The 24,485-nt window shown below is 41.4% G+C and overlaps 1 protein-coding gene across 3 annotated transcripts in view; it reads left to right on the top strand.

Moving 5' to 3' along the window:
• Positions 1 to 21,623, top strand: part of Fyco1 (FYVE and coiled-coil domain autophagy adaptor 1) — an 88,692-nt gene extending 67,069 nt beyond the window's left edge. For 2 of the 3 annotated variants that reach the window (XM_006990784.4, XM_042281923.2), the window contains exons 15-18: positions 157 to 252; positions 12,923 to 13,133; positions 15,063 to 15,172; positions 18,528 to 21,623. In XM_006990784.4, coding sequence (XP_006990846.1) covers positions 157 to 252; positions 12,923 to 13,133; positions 15,063 to 15,172; positions 18,528 to 18,603 — 493 coding nt within the window. In that variant the 3' untranslated portion in view covers positions 18,604 to 21,623. The remainder of the gene's footprint in view (positions 1 to 156; positions 253 to 12,922; positions 13,134 to 15,062; positions 15,173 to 18,527) is intronic. The other variant, XM_076575547.1, reaches the window with a different exon arrangement.
• Positions 21,624 to 24,485: the final 2,862 nt, after the last annotated feature.

Raw genomic sequence — 24,485 nt, 5'->3', positions numbered from 1 at the left:
GGTGTGATTATACTCATGCACACTCCTTCCTTACAGCCCTGTTGTCTTCCCTCTGCTGTCCCCACTGAAGTCCTTACATGACTCCATTATAGACTTCAGGCTACATGATTTTGTGTGCTAATAGCTAATGGCTTGTTCTCCTTTGTGATGTTTCAGAGATACCACATCAAACTCACTAACCCCTGAAGACACTGAAGACATGCCAGTGGGGCAGGATGCTGAAATCTGCTTGCTGAAGTCAGGAGAGCTGATGTAAGTGGCAAGCTGCTAAGTGGACCTCTTGTGCCAGTGGAAAGGAGTCCCAGGAGAATGGAGTATGGAGGAGGGACACTGGTCCTATCAGAGCAGGAGCTGGCCCCACCCATTGCTCTGTTTTACCACCAGTGGAATGATGCAGATCTTTGAGTGCAACGAGGCCTTTCTCAGCCTAGATGTCTGTGATTCAAAGACTCAGATGCCAATCAGTCATAACCAAAGGACATACATCCAGTCAAATGGGCAATGATTAAAGACACACATATAGGAGTAAGTAAAGCAAAAGCAGGCATTGTTCAGAAAAGTTAACAAAAAGTAAAAAAATTTAAAGAAAGTGAGAAGAGTACTAAGAAAGGAAAAAACATTGAGCTGTTTTCTGGGAGCAAGACTTGTAGCAGAGAACTAGACAAAGACTGAGGTGATTTCTGTTGACATAGGCTAATTCTCTGAGCATATCACAGGCCACGCCAATTGAAGAATCCCTTACTCTGCATATATTCTTCACCCAACTGAAGAGATAATTGTGTGCTCTTCACATGCTGCTCACACAGGGTAGTAATCACATTTTGAAGTGTTCTGTTCATCTCTGACTAGCTTTGTTAACTGTTTGGTCTTGACTGTCTGCTGGCTACTAGCCCTTTAGTTGTTGATTTTTACAGGTGTTGCTGGTCTCAGAACTTGGTGGAGTCTGTTGGTAGTTCATTAAATTATTCTCTTTGTTCTTACTTATATGTGGCCAGTTTGTAGAGCTTGTTTCATTTTGTTGTTTTGTTGTAGTGCTTGGAATTGAACTCAGTCTCATGCATAATAGACAGGTTCTTTACCACTGAGCTACATCGCAACCTCACTGGCTTGTGGTGTACTTGTTTGTGGAGAGGTAACACTAACTCTGTCACACCTACTAAGATCTAGCTGTAGTTTTTCTGTGTTGCCTCATATCCAGCTCTTTGTTTACAGGGTGACCTGGGGTGATCTCCTCTTTGGACTAGGTGGAAGAATCGTGTTAGGAGCTATTCTTTACCCACAATTCAGTCTGTTGCAGCTAGCTGAATTAGAAGCAAGAATATGTGAAAGGGCAACAGTGCCTTGTGTTGTGTCCCTCAGAGCCATTGTGGAAGTGGGAACTAGCCAGAGACTTATATGTCCCTCAGTAGGGCTGTTGTGGAGAAGGAACCAGCTAGTGCCTTGTGTATATCCTTCAGCAAGCCATTGTGGAAATGGGAACCAGCCAGAGCATACAGACACTGGCTTTTTTGCCCAGAGCCCTGTCCTACCTCTTCTGTGGTCACTTTGGCTATCTCATACCCAGCTGTAAGCTCTTTTTTCCCCTTCCTAAGTGTTCCAGGCCTCTCTATTTGAACACTGATGTCTATTTTAACTGTCTCAGGAGCTTCAGTTTGTACTTTCTACTTTTAAAGCACAATTTATATACATTAAGATTTGTCTTTTAGCCGAGCGGTGGTGGCACATGCCTCTAGTCCCAGCACTAGAGAGGCAGAGGCAGGTGAATCTCTGAGTTTGAGGCCAGCCTGATCTACAGTGCGAGTTCCAGGACAGCCAGTGCTACACAGAGAAACTCTGTCTCAAAAAACCAGAAAAAAAAAGACTTGTCTTTTAAAGTGTATATTGCTTAGATTTTAACAAATAATATGGTATCATAAACAACATAACTACAAAATCAGTCTGTCAATGCAAAGTTCCCTGTGTTTCTTTATAGTCTTCCTTCCCTGCCCTGTTCCTTTTTTTTTTTTTTATGTTAGTTTTGTTAATGGTGGGGGTTTTTTTTGCTTGTTTTGTATGGGTGTTTTACCTACATGCTTATCTGTGCACCATGCACAAGCCTGGTTAGTGCCCACAGAGGCCAAAAGAAAACATCAGATCCCCTGGAATTAAAATTACAGACAGTTGTGAGCTGCCATGTAGTTGCTGGGAATAGAATCCTGCTGAGCCATCTCTCTAGCCCCTTTTGTTGTTGTTGTTTTTATTATAAGAGCAATGAATTTTTGTTGTAGAAAATAGAAATAATCAAACTATTTTGGTCTACCTAAATACCAAACAGAAGCAGTCTCCAAAGATTATTAAATTTATTTGAGAGTAACACTGCAATGGGAATGAAATACCTAGTAAGCTGTATGACAAAGTAATGTTGTTAAAAAGACAAGAGGAAGACTACTGTTTTGAATCCTTAGCTACCATGATCCATAAAAATGGTAATATCAGTCCACGATTGGACACATATCCTTGCAGATATGTTATGTGCAATTTCAGGGCCCTTTGTGAAAGTTTGTAATTCTGGAAGACTTTTGTGTTAGCTCTTATGAACAGGCATCATAAGAATGAGATTCCCTCCATTACAACCTGCTGCTTTTTTTTTTTTTTAAGTTTTGGCAAAGGTGACTCTTTTGTTTGTTTGTTTGTTTGTTTGTTTTAAGACAATACATGCTTTTATTTGGGAGAGAAAAACCTGCAAAGGGTTGGAGTCTCTGTAAGAATCAAAATTAGATCACACCCTCTACTTATAAGCTGGGATAGTTATAGGGCAGAAGGGGTTGGGGGTAGGGGAATTAAGTTGCTAAAATGGACAAAGAATGGTGAGTAAAAGAATAAAAAGTGAAAAATAAATATCTCTTGTGGACATCCATTATCAGGATTCTACAGTGGGTGGGAGGGACAGGAATCTAGCTAGGCTTTAGCTCTAGAATGCTAATTATAGTGGACTGAGAAAATTGACTCAGTTTTTCTCACTGCTTTCACCAGAGCTGTCTATTTTCCTTTATATGAATATATACTGGTAGTTTTTTTTACATGAATATTCTAAGTTTTCTTTTATGTTATTTGTTTCTTTTAGTTTTTTTTTGTTTGTTTGTTTGTTTGTTTTTGTTTTTTGTTTTTTTTTAAGACAGGATCTCATATAGCTCAGTCCTAAAACTTGGTATGTAGCCTGGGCTGGCCTTAACCTACTGATCCTCTGCCTCCAAATGTGGGTTATAGCATTTAAAGTTTTCAAGTTTTTCTAGCTTTAGTATAACTTGATACCGTAGAGTTAGTTTTTCCAGTGTGGATTCCAGTAGCTGCATTACCATTGCTGAAAGAACCATTCACTCATTTGCTAACATTTATTCATTACTACATCAAGCTCATTGGGCCACAAAGACAAAATACCCCCTCCTGGGGGCAGATTTTATGTTATACTGAGTAATGGCAGACAATGAACAAGGAAAATGAGCAAATAAGAGAATACAAAGTGGTGCTTGAAATAGAAAAATGTAACTGAAGAGTAAGATTAGAGGAGAGGGAAATTTGCAATTTCATGTAGACTGACACTGTGGTGTTAAGACTTGAAGGAAGTGAAGAAGTTGCTAGATAGCCATCTGAGAGAATAATATTTCAGGCAGAAGGAATAGCCAGGACAAGGCCTTAAGACAGGATAGTCCCTAGCAAGTTCAAGGTGTTAGAAATAAGTTCAGGGATGCAAAGAAAGAGACTACCACTCCAGTTGAGGTGTCTGGACAAGGCAAACTTTATTCACACTAATTTTGTTTTTAAGGTTTATTTTAATTTTGTGAGTGCATGTGTCAGTGTACATGTGTGTGTCTGTCTGTCTGTGTGCCGGTGCCTATAGAGACCAAAGTTCCCCCAGGAGCTGGAATTACAGGCAGTTGTGAGCCACTCTACATGAACTCTGAGAACTGAACTCAGGTCCTCTGCAAATAAAAAGGTAATAATAGTTTAGGTCAGACCTGAGAGAATCGGAGTCAGATTTCACAGTTATCTTGAGTTTGTTTTTTTTTTTTTTTTTTCAAATCTGTAGAATGGGAACAACCATGTTTTCCTCACATGTCCATTGTGATAACACTGAAGATTGTGGAGTTGAGGGAAAGCCTTGCAAAGGTTAAGGAACTGAGCCAGGGTACTCAGCTCCACTTGAAGGCCCTGTTCCCATAATCCTGAGTTAAACTTGCTGCCTTTGAGTGACTGAGAAGAGGAAATCTACTCAGCTAGTCGGCACCTGGGATTAGTGGCAAGGATTCCCACCTAGTCAAGCTCATTCTCTGATGTCATCTCATGCAATATTTGTGGCTCAGTCTCAGACTGTCACAGCACTGTCCCCCTGCAAAGTGGATCCAAGGATGCTTGCTTATAGAGGTCAGAGGCTTCCCCTCAGCTCCACAATCTTCAGTATTATCACAATGGACACGTGAGGAAAATGTGGCTGTTCCCATTCTACAGATTTGAAAAACAAAACTCAAGAAAATTGTGAAATCTGACCCAAGTTCTCTCAGGTCTGACTTTTCAACCCCTCCAACCCCTCTCATATAAATCTGCAGAGAGACTGTGGGAGGTGTATCTAAATTGGGTGAAAGGAGGAGGCAGAACATAAAGGGGAAGAAGACGGTGGGCTGAGTTGTAGACCAGCCTCAGAGGTGTGATAAGACTAATCATCACACTCACATCCTACCTGAAAGAGACTCAGAGCAAGTCAGACTGTCCCCATAGTTTCCATGTGGGCAAGGACTTCCTGTATCTTTGACAGCTGTGACTTGCTACCAAGAACTATTCCAGCCATGTGGTAGGCACTCAAACCAAAGCTTCATCTCATAAATATGTTAGTCACAGGTGCCCATGCTTATCCTACCAAGAGTCTCAAATCTCCAGTTACCTTAAAGTCTCAGACAATCCACTGAACTGTGGGGCGTTTACCCACCACCCCCACAGCTCCCCAGAGTTTTCTTGAGTGCGAGCAGCAGGAAATATTAAATAGAAGGATTTATTGCGGAGAATCTTGTAGAGATAAACAGATAGAAAATAAAGGATAGCCTCGAGAGAGCCTGGAACCTTTTCCAATGGGCCCTGTCTCTGCCCCAGGGTTTTTATAGAGACATCAAGGGGTGGAGCAAAAGACCTCCTCCCCCAGCACAGCCAAGTGCAGACCATCTCAGACACCTGCACTCAGGCCCGTGGTCCTAATCATCCTCTATGTGGACCTGCTGGGTAAAGCCACGAGGAACCCGAGAATGGGCTCCCACACGTCCCCCTTTCTTAACATATAAAAAATAACTATTAATGGCTTACAGCAATCTCCATAGCTGTTACACCTCCCAATATGGGAGAAGAGGATGATAAAGATGGCATTTCTCTTTTGAATTAGGTCCAAGGTAGCTACAGCAGTCTTAGCTGCCTCAAGCCCTTTCTAAACGAAAAACTCTTACGGCGACTACAAACTTAAAGAATCCCTTAGCTTCATCATTACCATTAGCAGGTTAACATAAATATTGCTATACATAGTCACAATTCTCTCAATCTTACAACTCAAAGCTAACTCTTAACAGAACCATTTGAATTAGCATATATGGTGCTATATATAGTTAACAATTTTCTCCGTCTTACAACTTTAACTCAATCGTTTGAATTTTCTTGTTAACAGAACATAGAAAAAAATTCGATGTATTCACATCAAACTTAAATATTTCCTTAACTCCACAAAACCAGGGTGCATTAATATCAATAGGTTTCTGCGAACATAATTCAATCTCATAACTCCTCCTTCTCTTTATACTTTTTTAAACAAAATCTCAAACCTAGAGGAACCCAAACTTACACAATTCCTACAAACCCATATTGAAAAGCAATATTTTCAATCTAACCATTAACACTTTGAAAACTTTTAGCAAAACATCCAAAAGCAGTTTCTTAATAAAACTCTTTATACACTTTAATAGTCTTAGTATACCCCATTTGCATTTCTTACTAACAAAACATGACATTAATCCACTCAAATTTTTTAAATTAAATAGGCTAAGGAATATTAACTCTCCCTTTTCTTTATAATTTTAAGCAAAAAATCAAGCCTAGTTAGAAAACCCAAACTTTTCTGTTTAAACAGTTCCATTTGTAACACTAAACCAGTTCCATAAGTAATTCCATTTTTACATAAACAGTTCCACAAAACAATTCATGAATCACCAGTTAATAAAGCATATATGCATACACAAAACTGCATCTTGATTCTATGTAGAAATAAATTTCTTCATTTAAACAGTTCCATTTTTAACCCAATTCCAGAAAACCGTTCCTAGGTCATTACTCAAAATTGTCCCATTGCAATGAAATCTCTATTGTTTATTTCATTTCTTAAGTTAAAATTCAAATGATAAATTCTGCTACTAGCCTTACAAATATGAGAAATCCATAACCAAAATCTTTACAAAATAAACTACAGTTTTATCTCATTTTAAGTTCAAAAGTTCAAACAAAAAATAAATTCTGGTATCAGGCTTTCACTTCAGAATATGAAGAGACGTTTTACAACTAAAACTTTTTGTAGTTAACAATTTTAGTTCAAACAAGTGTCTCTGAACTTTTATTCTCAAGCCAGAGACCTTTTTAGGTACAGTAGTATTCTAAACCAGACCGTTTTTGATGTTAGCTCAGGTTTTTCTGTGTTGAGTCGATTTTCCATGGATCTTAGCTGAGGATGCCTTGTTGTGCTGGTTCTGGCATCCGCCATTCTTAGCTTCTTAGTGGCTTCTGGAGCCTTTGAAACTATTCAGACTGCCTGCTTTGCAGTCTACTAGGACACTACCTCCTGTGTCTCAGGTGCTTTCACCATATACATTAATAGACGCACACTTAACATTTACACTTTTTTACAAACTCACATATAACATATTTTGCCTTTCAAAGCATTTAGACTCACATTCAACATTTACACGTTTTTACAAACTCACATACAACGTATTAACATCTACTTATTTATACTCCTTAAGAAAACTACAGAACTACTTTAGCAAATATATTTCTTACTACTTATATATACTTATTTCATTCCATCTTATTCTTATTTAAAGTTACATTTACAACTAGCATCTTTACTTCTTACAAGCTTATTACTACATGTCTTAAGACTACCTTAGATACTTCTTGCAAGCTTAAAGGAACTCTATAGATCTGTTTTACAAACTTATATAGGGCTACCATTAGCATATATCTAACTTAGCAAACACCTAAAGATTTCTTAGCACAGAGATCTAACAAGACAGAATAATTTCTACACAGACTCACATATCTTATTTTCATCTTTTTCTACTTCATACTCTTAATTATCATCACTATCTGTATTAGATTCTCTTAACTAGACAGGAAGTACATGCATCATTTCTAAAGTTTAGAGTTTATAGTCAGCTTTGCTATAAAGCACTGGGATTTAGAGAGTGTTGTTATAGAACTGTGATAGTTGTTGTGAGGGGACTGTAACCTTCCCAGGATGATGCCACACTCTAAAGTTGCCAGTTCTCTCAGCCGTTCCAGACCAGCAGAGATGCACTGTCAGCGGTAAACGGTCTTTAACTAGAGGCTGTCCCTTCACCCAAATTCATAATAGCTCCCCTAAGTACTTCAATTCAGACAATCATTTCTTTTCTTTTTTTTTTTAAATGTGGACAGGTATTTTATTCCTTGTTTTTCTTTATATATATATATGTATATATATGTACATATATATGTATATATGTGTATATATATGTATATATACATATAAACATATACATGTATATATACATATACATATAATTTATTTATTTTACAATACTATTCAGTTCTACATAATAGCCACAGATCCCCTTGTTCTCTCCCTTCCTGCCCCCCTCCCCTTCCCCCCAGCCCACCCCCCATTCCCACCTCCTCCAGATCAAGGTCTTCCCCCCCCCCAGGACTGTCCTCGGGGCAGACAATCATTTCTATTACAGCAGTACTTTTGGTTTGCTCTACCAAAAAACTTCACTTCACCCTCTATTTAGCTGCTGTAAAGCTCTTCGCCAAATACTGCACAGCTTATTAGGTGATATATAAGGTATTTTTCTAAAGAAGCTAGTAAAGCCAAAAGCGGCACAGCTCCGAACTCTATTTCCTCACTGTTTGCATTAACCAATGACAAAACCTCAGAAATACTAATTGAGCCACTTTCATTCTGGTTCCTTTATAGGAAACATCATTGGAGCTGACTTTTCTTAGTTCCACGCTCCTTTCTAGACGCTCCGGTAACCACCAAACTTCATTCTCCTCTTGTGAAAAAACACAAACATGTCCTCAACCCCATATTAACACAGGATCGGGACCCTTCCATAATCCCGAGCAGGGAGCTTTCCATTTCACTTGAGCAAAAGTCACTTGGGTGCCACTGTGCCAAAATCTATCTGCAGCAGACTGTTCATAGACATCCATATTCAAAAAGTTCAGAACAAAAAGAGCATGATTTAATGCATTATGTGGCGATTGAGGGTAAATTTCTTCCTTTTTTTATATTTATTTTTTGAAGTTGTATTTTAAGACTACTATGAACCCTTTCCACAATACCTTGTGCCTGAGGATTATAATGAATACCTGTTTTATGTACAATTTCCCATTGGGTACAAAATTGTTGAAATGCCTTACTACTATAGGTATACCCATATATGAAAAACACTTCAAGCTACATATTTTGTAGCTTCCCCAGGTTGTGCACTAGCCATTAAAAATCCTGAATAAGTGTCAATGGTCACATGTACATATCTTAATATGCCAAATTCTACAATATTTGTAACATCCATTTGCCATAGATGATTAGGAAGAAGACCTCGAGGGTTTACCCCTAAGTGAGGAACAGGAAAATATTTTGGACATACCCCACATCATTTAACTATTTGATGAACTGCTTTGGTAAGATTGAATTGCTTTCTTAAGCTTTTGCTATTTTGATGTAAAGCATATGACTGTTGAGCCATTTCCACTTGGGATAATGCTACTATCTTTGTTAACAGCTATTGCATTACCCTCTGCTAAAGGACCAGGAAGATTGGAGTGAGCTCTAATATGGCCCACAAAGCATGGCAGCTTTCTTTTGTGGATAGCGTCTTGAATTTGTTGAAACAATTTGACTTGATTGTTGTTAGTTCCAATATTTTCACCAAAACTGTTACTATTCAAAGGAGTCAAGAACATAGATGTTCTTTCATGAAACATATCCTTCATTAGCTTACTTTGAGAAAAAGCATTTTCAGGATTTAGTATTTTCACTTCATTAGCTTTAACTCCTGATGTTATTAGCAGCTGTAATATTTAGCATTGATTTCTTATAAGGAACTTTCAGGTGAAGCAACTCTTTTGTAAGATAGCTAGATTTTCTGAAGTTTGTTTCCCATCTATAAAGCAGTCATTTCTTTTTTGAATGCTGGTTTCTTTGTCTCATTAGATTTGCAAAGGAATTACTCATTGCAGGCAGTTTGTTCAAAAGGCAAAGAATTTTAATTTCTACATAACTTTCTTCATATCTAAGACAACATTCGGTGTATAAACTGCTTTCCCTTGTTTTAAGGATTTTAAAGTGGCTTGTTTGCTCTTACAGGTAGCTTTTTGTCTTCCAACTACCATAAAAACTTTGCACAGCTATTAGGGTAAATAAGGCATTTTACCAACAGAGCCCCAAACCATGAAGCACCTAGTTCCATATCCTTTCAATTTTTCCAATGGAACTGACACTTAAACTTTTAGACGATTTTCCTGCTTATTCTTTTAAAAGCTGTATTTTAATTTTAGAGCTGACAAAAGTGTTTCAGGGCAATGTCTCTGTCTTTAGCGGAAAAACTACTTTTCCCAGAATGCATTTCCCTCATATCAGTCCCTTATTGCAAGCTAGCTTTTGGACTTCATTTCCCATAGTTCTTTTCCGGTCTGAGAGTCAACTGGTTCTCCTTGACCAGACTTGCTTACAAATTCTTGCCCAGGAGGTTTGAACAAAGTTTTTTGCTTTTGCAATGGGAGATTTGAACAAGCATTTTACATTTTCAACTATGGCACATTGGGCGATTCCTATTCTCTTCTCAGCTGGCTTCAACAGATGTCTCTCCTTCATTTGACACTGGCCCCAAATCAGAACTGCACCTGCCTCATTAGCGAGCATTGAGGCTGTAATTTCTGATAGCAACTTTCCTCGGGGCTTGTGTTGGCCTTAGCCAGTCAGTGAAAAACATTTACAACAGAGCTTTTCCATAGCTCCTTCAGAGACTTTCTCCCACTAATTTTATTCTCATTTTGCCTGTTCCTCCCCCAACCCACCCACCCCAGGTGCAGAGCTTCAGGTATCTGTCTGCAGCTCTGTACTTCTGCTAGCTGCCTTTGGAGGTAGGGGCTTTTCTCTCTCCCTGAATCTGCCTCAAATTCTAGCAGCTTTTTCAGGTCATATTTTTCTGGGGAGGATTATGTCCCTTCTGTTTCTTCAGAGTCTTTCTCCCAGACAGTTCCCAGTTTGGTCTCAATTTATCCCCTCTACCCCAGAAACATTTCCATCACTACAGTGGCAGCTTTCCCCACCACTGAAGGTAGGGGCTTTTTGTCCGTTTCTGTTTTCGGGGTCTGAGGTTTGTGTTCAGAATTCAAGCTTAGCAAGGGGGGGGGGGGGTTGCCATATCTAAGCTTGCATTAGGACAGGTGTTTTTCCTTCAGGCCTTTCACCTGGCCCAATCCCCCAGTGGGTTGCATTTGCTTGTCTGGGTGCTCAAGGACATAGCTTATACCAGAGGCAATCACCCCTTAGGGCTACACTCCATCTCATCAGAGTCAGTTGAAACAAAGCTTTTCTCAAAGAGATGCTTTCTCTGACTGAAAAGAAAACTTTACTCCTGGATAGTTCTATTCTGCCCTGGCTGGGCTCTTTCCCCAGACAGCATTCTGACTCAGCAGCACGACTGCTTCAGACACAGTTCAGCTTTACTATTTTCCCAGAAAGGTCCTTACTCTGATAGAAAAGCTTTTCTCAGATTTCTTTTTGCAGCTGTGGACCTATCAACTGGGACTTGTAGGAAAACAGACACGTTCCTACTGGCTTTAGCTTTGGTTTTCATTAGCAATCTTCCCCTGGGTCCTGCACCTTCCTGCCTCAGCTCTGTGCTCCAGGAAGTTTACAAAGGCAGGAACCCTAGTATCCCCTAAATGCACTCAAACTCAGAGATGCTGGCCAGTCACCTCTGGGTTTTTGGTCAGAAGCGAGAATACAATGCTAACAGTTTGCATTGCTTCAGGGGATCTTTTGCATTAGGACGGTTAGGAGCACCTTTTCATAGCTCACTCAGAAACAGAACCCTTGATGCCTTAGCTGGGCTTTAACTGAAAAGCTTGGCTTTTTTGCTTTTCTCAGGTAGTTATCTGCCCTTTGGGGCTCTCTGTAGCTCTTTACCTGCACTCTCCCAAGCGTTTCCCTCAGGGTACTCTGACCCACTGTCTTTTACTAGCTTGAAGAGACAGAGCTTAGAAGAGGTTTTTGGAAATTTGTTCCTGCCTCCTGCATTGCAGGGAGGATTGTTAAAGCTTGAAAGAACTTAGAGAGGTTTTGCTGTCTTAAGTTTGTTGTTTTCCCTTAGAGCTAATCACAGGTGGTCCCCATACTAATATCTTCAGGTGATCTAATTTTTGTCCTTCTGAGAGAGAAAGTTAAAGGCTTTAGTTTTTAAGTTTAAGAGAGCTTTTGAGAAAGATTAAGGCTTTTTAGATTGATTTTTCCCCCCAAATTTTCCAAGAAAAGCTTTATAGTTTAAGAGAAAGATTTTTCCCCCCAGGAGAAAGACAGACCAACTTTTCCCAAAACTTCCCAACTTTAAACTTTGACTTCTTACACCCCCATTTTTGCCTCAGGGAGAAAACACTTTCTCCTGCCGCTTGGACTTAGCATTTCAGCTGTCCCCAGGTCAAAAGCTTCCATAGGAAACTTTTTCTTCCCCATAAGCTCAAAGAAGAGCTTTTTTACTACCCGTAAAGCCCAAAGAAAGATTTTTCCCCCAGTTTGCTTTCATAGCCCCCAAAGTTAGAAAATTGAAGAGTTTTTCTGTCTAGTTGCCTTATTTTTTCCTACACGATCTTACACTTATAAGTTTTTCCTACACTATATTACTACCCTATACCTTATATTTTTCACAGGGAGAAATTGAGAAAGGGATAGAAGATAGAAAATTTTGACAGAAGAGAATTTTGCGCTGCAGCTTCGGAATCCTTTCAGTCCGCTTTCCTTTTCTCTCGAGGATAAAACCCTTGCCTCTCAATATATATATATTTCCCCCCCATAACACCAGCATGCCTTTCCACTGGCAGGGCTGACTCAGTACTTTCACCAAAAACTCTGTAATAAAACTATTATTTTCCTTTATCTTTAGTCCCTATTACTTTGTCTTTAGTCCCTGTTCATTTGTCTTTAGTCCCCCCTTTTTTTCTTTAGCCCCCCCCCCTTTTTTTCTTTTTTCTTTAATCCCTGTTCATGGCGCCATTCTGTGGGGAGTTTACCCACCAACCCCACAGCTCCCCAGAGTTTTCTTGAGTGCGAGCAGCAGGAAATATTAGATAGAAGGATTTATTGCAGAGAATATTGTGGAGATAAACAGATAGAAAATAAAGGATAGCCTCAAGAGGGCCTGGAACCTTTTCCAATGGGCCCTGACTGTCTCTGCCCCAGGGTTTTTATAGAGACGCCAAGGGGTGGAGCAAAAGACCTCCTCCCCCAGCACAGCCAAATGCAGACCATCTCAGACACCTGCACTCAGGCCCGTGATCCTAATCATCCTCTATGTGGACCTGCTGGGTAAAGCCACAAGGAACCCGAGAATGGGCTCCCACACTGAACCAGGTTTCTCTTTGCATTTTGTTTTAGGATCAAATTACCCCTCACAGTGGATGAGATCACCAGCTTTGGAGAGGGTAACAGGGAGCTGTTTGTGAGATCCAGTACCTACAGCCTGATCCCCATCACTGTAGCAGAGCCTGGCCTCACTATCAGCTGGGTATTCTCTTCTGACCCCAAGAGCATCTCCTTCAGTGTGGTCTTCCAAGAGACAGAAGACACACCGCTTGACCAGTGCAAGGTAGGCCAGGCTCCCTACCAGGGTCCTTAACACACACTCCAGGTGCCTGAGCAGACCTTCCCCAGAGCAGGCAAAGCACCTAAGACTTGATTTGCTTGGGTAAACAAGACCCAGAAGTGAAGTTCAAGAGAACTGTCTTCACATGGCTGAAGGTTACTTCTGTGCTTCACATGTCCCATTTGATCATGGGATAGAGCTGTAGGTAAATCTCAGAGACATGTAAGAGATAAGATTATCACAGAGGGGAAAAAAAAATGAGAGAGAAAGGTGTCCTTCCTGGGTTTAATAACCACCATTGTCTTTTCCCACAATGAACACAGAGGGGCAAAAAAAAAAAAAAAAAAAAAAAAAAAAAAAACCCTGTCTAGGATACTTAGCTGTTCTTCTGCCCTTCCAGGCCCAGGTCACCAGTCAGCTATAAAGGATGCTATTTTCTCTGCCTGTGGTTCCCTGAAAAGTCATGAACCTAAATAGCCTATTTCTAGGTCTACATCTTTAGTACCTAGTCACGGGACTTCTCACATGCTCTTGACTAGCCTGTGCCTTTCAGAAAACAGATGGCCATATATAGGTCTCATAACAACACATAGGAACCTTGCTGGATCCTTGGACAACTAATAGTTGAGCCCTTGCTATGTCCCGCATTCTGTAGAGTCTACTAGGGACAAAGAGATACAGGATGACACCCAAATCTGTTCTTGAAGCATTGTAAGGATAAACAGAGAGAGACCTGAAAAAATAAACACCTATGATTCCAGCTAGAAGTCACAGTGTGGGTAGGTAGGCATTATAGGTACAACTGGAAAGGGACCCCTGTGTCTACAGTGAAGGCCACACTGAGTGAGACTGTCTCATTGCAGAGTAAAAGGGGTGAATAAAAATAGTCACTTCTGATGTCATTTGCTAAAATTAGGAGCTTAAAGTGGTAGAGCTGATGGTCTATATAACACTTTATGTGTAGGCTTTGCTAAGTGAACAGTGTAGGGCACTGAGGGAGACACCCTCTAAGATGGAAGAAAGAAGGAAGGAAACAAACTAGAATACTGGTCATCTGTTCCTGTCACATCTTCAGTTTTGTTTTGTTTCACTTTATTATTGAGGGGGAGGGGGAATGCATTCATAGCTTGTACATGGAGATCAGAAGAAACCTTTATAGAGTCAGTTCCCTCCTTTCACCTTTTTACATGGTTTCCAAGTTTCAGACTTGCAAGTCAAGCTCTTTTACCTACCAAGCCATTTTGCTAGCCCATATAACTTCAGTTTTAAGTTTAGCCCTGTGCTTTAGCTGATAATCAGGTAGAAGACTTTGCCTCTATGGGGGTGATGTTGACCATCCAAGGACTAGCCCTGGTCCATACACTGTATGCCCAGATTTGCCCTTAGGGGATAAATTTGTGATTTTTGAGAGAATACACAGAAGGCTAAGAATTAGGCTTGGAAAGATAAAAATCACATGGACCAGCCAAGACCCATCCAAGAGAAGGGCCTGTGGTGATGCCATGTGAGAGATCATGGGTGGATTCGGGGCTGTCTTTCCTGGAGGAGGGTGGGCCCAGGAGGTTTATAGAGAGCCTGAATGTCATCATCTGGAAAGAGGACCCAGTGTTCTAAGGACAGCACTAGGTCCTACACAAGGCAACTGGTCAAATGGACATTTAGAATGTCTTCCTAAAAGCATGAAAGTTCAACTTCTCCAAATGTTGGAATAGCTTGGCACTAGTGTGGTCAGGGATGCTGGGGACTGGTTCATGATTCTGGAAGAAACACATACCCACTATCTCCCCACAGTAAGTTGGATAGGTGACACCCCATCCTTGCTGGGGCCAAGTTTTAGTCCCAGCCCTCTACAGCTGTGACCTCATTCAGCTTGCGTAGAGGACTCACAGGCCCTCAGCTTTTCTGATACCTTCTTATTGCTCTCCCTGCCAGGTCCTCATTCCCACCACCCGGTGCAATTCCCACAAGGAGAGTATCCGGGGCCAGCTAAAGGTCCGAACCCCTGGCATCTACTTGCTTATCTTTGACAACACCTTTTCCAGGTAGGTACCTCAGTCATGGCATCTCATGGGTCCACCTGTCTCTATGCATCATTGCTCCTGTTCTCTAGCACTGAGGCAGACACTCAATATCAAGACTTAGTTGTCAAAGTTTTTTGTTAGTGATTCTATAATTTAGACTCCTGCTGTTTTCACCGCTCATGGTAGGTTTTATAAAGCAGGTCTGTCAGTTACTTTCCTGTTTCAGGATAAAACACCATGATTAAAGGCAACTAAAGAAAGAAGGTGTTTAACTGGACTTTTAGTTTCAGAGGGAGAGTCCATAATGGCAGCAGGCAGCCAGAACAGGAAGTTGACAGATCACATCTTTATTCACATGAAGGAAACAAAGAGAGCAAACTGGAAGTAGCAAGGCTACACATTCTCAAAACTCACCCCACTGACATACTTCTTTCAGCAAAGCCTCACTTCCTGAAAGTTCCACAACCTCCCTAAACAGCACCACCAACCAGGGACCAAGTATTCAAATATGTGAGCCTATTAGGGGCATTTCTCATTCAAACTACAGCCATAGGCCAACACTTACAGGTTCTTACCATATACTAACCACTCAACTATTGCCATACAACTTCCTCCTTTTCTACGGGGCCAAGGACTGGTGTATGGAATAGTGACTGACACTCCAGGTCATATGGCCAACTGGGGGGGGGGGTTTGCAGACCTGAACCAGGCACCTGGCTCTAGGCTCTGCTCACCTCTTTCAGGTTAGTTCCCACTGCCAAGCCATAAAAGGACCCTAATAAATCCAGAGGAAAGGCTAAGAGTGCATGAGTGAAAAAGAAAAAAAAATGAGACAGAAAAAAGACAAAACCTCTAGGCCGTGTGTCGTTGGATGAAGCATGATCTTATCAATAAAAACTAGGAGTCAGATATGGGGTAAATGCTGAAAGAGCAGAGCAGAGCAGCAGCCACTAGAGACTTCTTACCTCTATGAATCCTCTGACCAAAAAGGGGGTGAGAGCCTGTCTCTACCCACCTTATATTCCTATCTCCACCTCCCAAGTGCTGGAATTAAAGACGTGAGCCTCCCAAGTACTTGGATCAAAAGCATGAGCCTCCTAAATGCTGGAATCAAAGGCATGAGCCTCCCAGGTGCTGGGATCAAAGGAGTGAGCCTCTACCACCTGGCCTCTATGGTTAACTAGTAGCTAGCTCCACCCTCTGATCTCCAGACCAGCTTTATTTGTCAGAACACAAACAAAATATCACATAATAGCTGGGTTTTTTTTTTTTTTTTTATTCTTTGGGGGCCTGCTATCCAGCACCCAAATAAATACATGGAGACTTATTCTTACTTAAGAATGCCCAGCCTTAGCTTGGCTTATTTCTAGCCAGCTTTTCTAACTTTAATTATCCTGTTTCTCTTTTAGTACATTTTGCCTCTGGCTTTTTACCTTTCTTTATTCTATATAACTTTCTTTCCTTCTTACTCTGTGCTTGCTGTGTGGCTGGGTGGCTGCCCCTGGCATTGTCCTCTCTTCCTTTTTTCACTCCTCCCTTTTCTGTTCTCCTTCTGTTTATTTTCTCTGTATGCCAGCTCCACCTGTTTCTCGCTCCTGACTAGCTGTTGGCCATTCAGCTCTTTATTAGACCAATCAGGTGTTTTAGGCAAGCAAAGTAACACAGCTTTACAGAGTTAAACAAATGCAACATAAAAGAATGAAACACATCTTTGCATCATTAAGCAAATATTCCACAAACATAAGCAAATGTAACACATCTTAAACTAATATTTCACAACAGCCATGTTGTATGTCACAGGAGCAACCTTTGCCATCTTGAGCTCCTCAGTTACTTCAGGCAGTACTGAGGGTCAGCTGAAGGCTCAAGGGGGTCTGATCTCAGGAGTAGTCAGCATGAGAATATAAAAAGGAATGGTAAGCAGATGGCTAGAAAAGGGAACAGGACAGAGCAGCCATACGGACAGCATCTGTCATGTGCACAAGTCGAGACATCTGTCCCTAGGAATGGCTTCTGGTTTCCAGATAGCTTCTTCACAGAGGCTTGTAACTGAAAGTTTTCCTTTGCCTGCCCAGTTCCTGCGCCTCACGGTCCCGCAGCTGCTCAGACCCAAATGAACACACAGAGGCTTATATTAATTACAAACTGTATGGCCTCCTGGCTCAGGCTTCTCGATAACTAGATCTTACATCTTAAATTAACCCATTTCTATAAATCCATGTGGCTCATGGCTTACCGGTATCTTTACATCTTGCTTCTCATGGTAGCAGTTGGCAGTGTCCTCTGTTCTGCCTTTCTCCTTCCTCCTCTCTAGTTAGAATGTCCTGCCTAACCCTATTTTGCCTCACCATTGGCCAAACAGTGTTTTATTAAACCAGTGTACAAAAGCATTATCCCATAGCACCTTTCTTGAAATAGACCTGTCTAGGCTGTGACTACCTTCTCCCTCATAGTCATTTGGCTTTTAATAGAGTGACTTGATAGGATACTCTAGGCAAAGGTATTCCCATATTCTACCCCAGCTCCTCAGGTCCTGAGCTCTCAGGCCCGTGGACAGGGTTGTATACAACCCAAGAGACTGGAAGTAATCTTCCCACTTGTTCTGTGTTGCCCTGGGTAATAGAACTGTGCCTAAATCTGTAGGACTTTAGAGTATGCTCAGCCTTTCCAGGAAGCTGTCTGTGGAGTCTTCATCCGGGTGAGCAGCACTAGCAGTAGGGGACAGGGTTAGGAGAGGGTCAGTGCCTATGTAGCCAAGCCCTGTTCTTCCTGATGCAGCCCTAGTTAACCATTTCTTTTTCTGTAATGACCCTAAGAACTATCAGTGCATCACTGAGCCTGGCTGTGGGTCCAGAGAGAGGTGTGACAAGGGCCTCATGAAGTCTCTAGCAGGCTCCTGGAAAACCTGGAGTAGTATAAAGCTCTGGAGAATGATCTCTGTCTATGGCATATGGAAATCAGAACTGATACAAACATCCAGTGGGTTTGACATACATTTTGGCTTTTGCTATGACCTCCTATGGCACCCAGTCCATCTTCCCATGCTGTTCTGACCACTGTCACCTCAGAGCAGCTAGGGAGAACAAAGACTTATAGCCCCACACTTCACTCAAGCCCTAGGAAGCCCATAGTGACAGTACTTGGACCTCCTGAAGGGAGAGAACTTTGCTAGACTAGACAGGCAGAAAATGGGGATAGGGAACCAAGGAACACTAAAACGGTCCAGGAGTTGCCCAGTTCCCAAAAGCTGTTTCTCTGGAGACTTTGGCTTCTACACCCTGCCAAGCCCAATTAGTGACATGAGGCCACAGTAGCAGCTTCCACCCTTGGTCTTCACTAAAGGTAACACCTTCATTTTCCATTTTTGTTTCTTCAGATTTATCTCCAAAAAAGTATTTTACCACCTGACTGTTGACCGGCCTGTGATCTACGATGGAAGCGATTTCCCATAACATCAGTACCTGAACTTTGATATCTCTTCAACATCCACAGAAAACACTACTACTCCTCACCCATCTCATCAAACATACATATTCACACACACACACAAAATTTTAAAAATTAAAAAATTAGAAACAAAGGAAAGAAAATCAGCTGTACCCCAGCTCACCAGCTCTGGCAGAGGCCTTGGGCTGCACCTCAGAAACCGCTCTGCCAAGGTTCACAGGGTACTTAGTTCCATGCAGCCATCACTCTCTGTTCCCAGGGCACCCGAGGACCAGATATGAGACTCAGCTATCTTCTCACCCAAAGGGACATCTTGCCAAATGTTTATACTCTGGGATACCATTGGCCTCACTTGGGATCACAGTTGGTAACAATCTGCTGTGGTATTTTTCAGGCCAAGATTCACTTTGTGAATCATTTGGTAGTCCCAGGAGAGAAGAAGGCCATAGGGCCATCATGTGAGAGATGCCCCTTTCCCTTAATTTATCCATAAGTAGAGGCTGCTTCCCCCACTCAGCAATTTTGGGGAGGCCTGAGCTGTGCTGTCTTTCTGAGCCTTTGTCTGTTCTGGGCCTTTGCTCAGCCTGGCCACTCAGCAGCTCTAAATTCTCTCTCTCTCTCTCTCTCTCTCTCTCTCTCTCTCTCTCTCTCTCTCTCTCTCTCTCTCTCTCACACACACACACACACACACACACACACACAGAGACACAGGAACCAACTAGAGGTCTAGGAAAAAGCAGCCACTACCTGAAGGCTTCTGCTCTGCATATGGATGGCAGGAGTAGAAAAACGGGCCAAGTTCCCTAAAGTGAACTCAGGTTGGCCTCAGAGCTCATGTGTCAGCCCAGAGCCCATCTTTGTATATAAACACCAGAGTTTCTGCCCCACCTGAAGACAGCTGTTTACTAGTGAGTAGAGCCAGTTAAGAACCACTTTCAATACCTGGAACCTTTCTGAAAAAAAAAATCTTTGGTATCATAAGAAGCAACATAGCAGAAGAACAAGGTATAACTTCCTTTTGGCCTCCATCTGCTAGTCACTCCCTCCCCATTTGCCTACATCCTGCTCATGACCTCATATCTGATACTACAGACAGCTTACTCTTTCCTTTTCTAGGACAGATAGCTTAGATAGCTTTCTGTTCTCTGTGGCCCTTTTTTACTCCCACTACCAATTTACCTTTGTTGGCCACTTTTTTTGATGTGAGGCCAGCATATGCACCTGAGTCTTTGAAGATTGACATGGGTCCTTGTAGGTCTGTATGTGGCCTGAGATTGCTGAAGACCAAATCTTCTTGCCTTTGAAACTTCTACCCTCTTGCAAATGGAATACTAAAGCCAGCTTGTTCACTAGGCTAATAGCATCCAACCACCAACTAGGATCTCATTTTTATTACTTGGCTTTTCCAGGGTATGTTGGAGACACTGGCCAAGCTCATGGCCTTATGCTGGTGTTACTGCCACCATCTGTATCAAGAGCCACCCTTCACTAAGTTGCTGTTGTATTGGTGGCCTGGGAGGGGCCTGAGGCCTTCCATCTGAGTTTATCCTGAACCTCTGTCACTTACCAGGAGACCCACATGGCTCTTATGAAGCCAACTCAGAACTGAGGTGAGAGGCTTCAGTGCTGACTGCCTAGTGCTCCAGTAGGCGCTTACCAACTCTTTATCTTTGATAGTATATTTATTTTTGTGCTGAATGGACTTTGTACTGTATTCTCTATTAGTTCACTGTTAATGCTCCCGAGCACTAGGTCACCAGAGAACATTTGGCCCTATGTAAGTGTGCCTTTCACACATAGCTTTATTATTTTAAGTAGTTCCCAATTTTAATGAGGTTTAGTAACTTTAATGAGTAACTTTTTTAAAATGCAAATGACAATTGAAGGATCACTAAGGAAGATGGTGGCCCAGCTGGACTTAATTACACTAAAAATCATAAGGAAACACCCTTGAGATCCTGGGTCATTCTTTTTCTAATAACTCAGCTCCCTCATAACAGTCATGTTAGTAGTGTTACCAGCTGCCTGTTTACCAGTGCCACTGAAGCCACTACTAGACTTCACTCAAAAAATAAACCAGCCACCCAGACACAGGGAAGCATGTCTGAGACAGAGTGGCCCTCCATGTCTGAGTGGACTTGGAGAACATTGCTGGCATAAGCACCCTGGATTCCAGCTAGCCCTGGACCAAGAAGGCAAAGGGATTCTCAAGTAGAAATCTAGAACTGAAAATCTCCATATGGTTTGGGAAGTAGAAGTGAAGAGCCATATATAAATAAAGGTGTTATTTCTGAATAACAGTTTCAGTTGTTCCCCAGGTCTCAAGCCACTCCTGGCCCAAAAAGAAATCTTGCAGATATGGTTTGATGTTCATGGGGTTTTGTTTTCAAACTCAGACTCAGTGGTTCTATCTGTGAGAATTCTTTATACTGAGAAAACATTCTTAGCTCAGAGATTTTGGAAAAGGAGGCAGAAAGGAGCCATCTTTGGTGCTCAGAACCAAGGAATGCAATACAAAGACCATTGAATGCTGTTCACATTTACAAAAACAAACACTACTTGGTAGAGTCTTAGCACAATTTTCTCATCTCACCTAAATCTTCTAACAAAACAGGAAAGTTAATTCAAAATTTCCTTTTCATTCTCAAGCACTTTTTAAGTTTCAGGAGACCTCTCTGGTCAAGGGGCGTTTTTAGAGCTTTTTGATGTGTGTTTAATCTAGGTGTTCTGCTTTTGGTGACTGCAGTGACACTGAGCCTCTGTGGGAAGGCTTAACAATTGGAGTGCACTTTAAATCATTAATTCTCACTTTGTGTGGCCTTATGAGAAAATGGGTCAGGGAACCCATTTTATTCTTATCTGCCAAAGAGTTACTCAGAAGCACATCAAACACCAGCACTTCATCTGCACAAAGGGATGAGACTTCAGTATCATTGAATATACTCCTTTAATAATATCTGCTATGCCATTTGGAAATGTTTTTTAACCTCAGGTTTTAAATAAAGCAAACACTATGGCATTTGGAGTAACATTGTCTTTCATTCCTCTGATAAGAATAAATCATAAAATGGGTGACAGAGCTACCCAGCAGGAAGCAGGACATCTCACAGGGACCCTGCAGAAGAGAGTGTAAGTAGCAGATGTCTTCTAGCATTTGATACTCCCTAGTCCTCTCTGGGAATGGTACTGAGACCTGCCTAAACCTGCAATTCCTCCACCTATCCTCCTCTGCCATTCATATGGCTCCAGCTCCTCCCTAATGGTATCAGAGTACTCAAAGAACCAACTTTTTAACCTGCCAAAATAATGAAGTAAAAAAGGCCACGGATAGCTTTTAGCTTATTGTCAGTAAGCATGTGGCACTGATGCCTTGCAAAGAAAGAACAGCACTCCCACCAGTGTGTGTGCTACATTTGCTCAACAGCAAGGAGGCTAGAGACAGGCCAAAAGAGTGAGAGCTGCTCACTCCTGAACTGTTCCTGAACTGGTGCTCAGCTCCTTAACTCTTGAGATGACCAGAGACCCCATCTCTTGAGAATCCCATGCCTCAAAGAACACTGCCAAGTGCCTGTCTCAGTCCCTCCCTCCAATCTTCCCCTCCCCTAGATTTCCTCTGGTTGCTACTTGAATCATTGACATTTTCTTTTTAAAGATTTATTTATTTATTTATTTATTTATTTATTTATTTATTTATTTATTTATTATGTATACAGTGTTCTGTTTGTATGTATGTCTCCACACCAGAAGAGGGCACCAGATCTCATTATGGATGGTTGTGGGCCACCATGGGTTGCTGGGAATTGAACTCGGGACTTCTGGGAGAACAGTCAGTGCTCTTAACCTCTGAGCCATCTCTCCAGCCCTCATTGACGTTTTCTATAACTCTCTGGTTCTCCCTTGAGGGCAAGGAACTCTGTCCCATTCATCATTATTATCCCCCACCATCTGAAGCAATAAGCTCAAAAAAGGAGGCTAAAAAAACACTGCACCAACAAAGATCTAGTCAGTCCCAATGCCTTAGGTTAGCAAAAAGGTTTTCAACAATCACACTGACCAACCAACTCTGCTGGAGACAACTAAAGAAAGACTGTGGGCAGAATTGTGGGAAGAGTGAGCATGGTATTGTCACTTACTCATTTGTGTGTTTGTGTGTGTATGTGTGTGATGACAGGGTCTCAATGTGTAACCAAAGCTTGCCTCAAACTCCCAAGTGCTGGGATGTAGTTATATACCATCATACCTAGCTCCACTGAAGACTCTTACGTTGAAGATGCCTTCAAACCACAGCTCTAACTGTAGTGACTGTGTGAAGTGGAAGGCAGGTTTATATAGGTGCCTCAAATGAGACAGCAGAGACATTCCTTGGCTAAAAGAACAGTGACTTGGATTCTGGGTTGGGGACAAGAACATGGACCACACAAGGCACCCAGTCTTGCATGCTGTATCTGGGATGTTCAGATCAAAATGCTCATCCTACCCACCACACAGCTAAATAACTACAGTGGCCAGAGTCTTGCCTATTAAATTATTCAGTAGTTGTCTTTCTGTGTTTAGTTCTTTTCAGTTGTCATAGTGTCCTACAGACTCATCCAAGTTACCAAATATTGGTTGAAATATTAAGGCAACTCCGCTTAGTTAAAAGGGAGATTTATTTTGTGGGGTAACTTACAAGTGAAGGGATAGGTTACAGGGTCCAGGAAAGGTGAAGCACAGTCCAGCGGTGTTCTCTGGAGAACTCTGCTCAGTCTACCTCCAGCATCCAGGATCCAGGAACCAAGAGAGCCGGCACTTCTAGATCTCAGGTCTTAAGCACTCCTGTCCCAGCCCCACCTCTTAGGCGTGACAGAAGCCTCAATGGGGATAGTACTTCCAGGACAAAGCTGGAACATCTACCCAGTACAACCACAGCTCTTTTTATTTCATTATGTAAATTTACCACATTTTCTGTATTCATGCATATGTTTGTGGATACCTAGGTTGAGTATGTATCTTAGCCATTATGAATCCTGCTTCAATAAACACAGAAGAGAAGATAACTCTTTCAAATGGTAATTTCAACTCCATTAGATATATATCTAGTTAGGCTATTAAAACAAATATATTAAACAGTTAAAGTTGCAGTATTTTTTTTTAATCAGCATATGGGACTTGAGAGTGGTAAAAAGCACTTACTGCTCTTTCAGAGGACACATGTTCAATTCCAGCACCAATATGGTGGCTCACAACTATACAAATCCAGTTCCAGTGAATCCAAGGTCCTCTTCTGACCTCCATGAAAATCATACACACACAGTACATGTACATGCATACAGACAATCAGATCCTTAAGTACATTTTTATATTATTTTCCTAAATCAACATAAAAATTAGAATTTTGGGTGGAGTAGCACATGCCTTTAATCTGGAGGCAGAGGCAGGTAGATCTCCATAAATTTAAGGCCACCCAGGACTACCTAATGAGAACCTGTCTCTTTTTAAAAAGTAGTATTTTTATATGCAAATAATGAATTATCTGAAAAGAAAATCAAGAAAGTGAATCTTTTTACACTAATTACCCAACAAAAGAGCCTAGTAATAAAAGTTAACCAAACAGATAAAAGCTCTCACAATAAAAATATTAATGGGAGAAATTGAGGAGAGCACAAGTAAATGTTCATAAACTGGGAGAATGACTATTGTTGAAATGTTGATACTACCCAAAGTAATCTGTAGTATTAATGTGATCCCAATCTCGGTGTCAATGACTCCTTCATAAAAACAGAAAGCAGTCTTAAATGTATATGGAGCTGCAAAAGAGTGCATATGTCCACAGCAGAATATACAGAACAAAGCTGAAGTCATCACACTATCCAACTTAAAAGCCTATTCCAAGCAGGGTTCACTCTGT

Source organism: Peromyscus maniculatus, chromosome 7 (assembly GCF_049852395.1).
Source record: "Peromyscus maniculatus bairdii isolate BWxNUB_F1_BW_parent chromosome 7, HU_Pman_BW_mat_3.1, whole genome shotgun sequence".
Taxonomy (NCBI): domain Eukaryota; kingdom Metazoa; phylum Chordata; class Mammalia; order Rodentia; family Cricetidae; genus Peromyscus; species Peromyscus maniculatus.
Note: the sequence above shows the minus strand (reverse complement) of the source record. Positions and strands in the feature narration are given on the sequence as shown.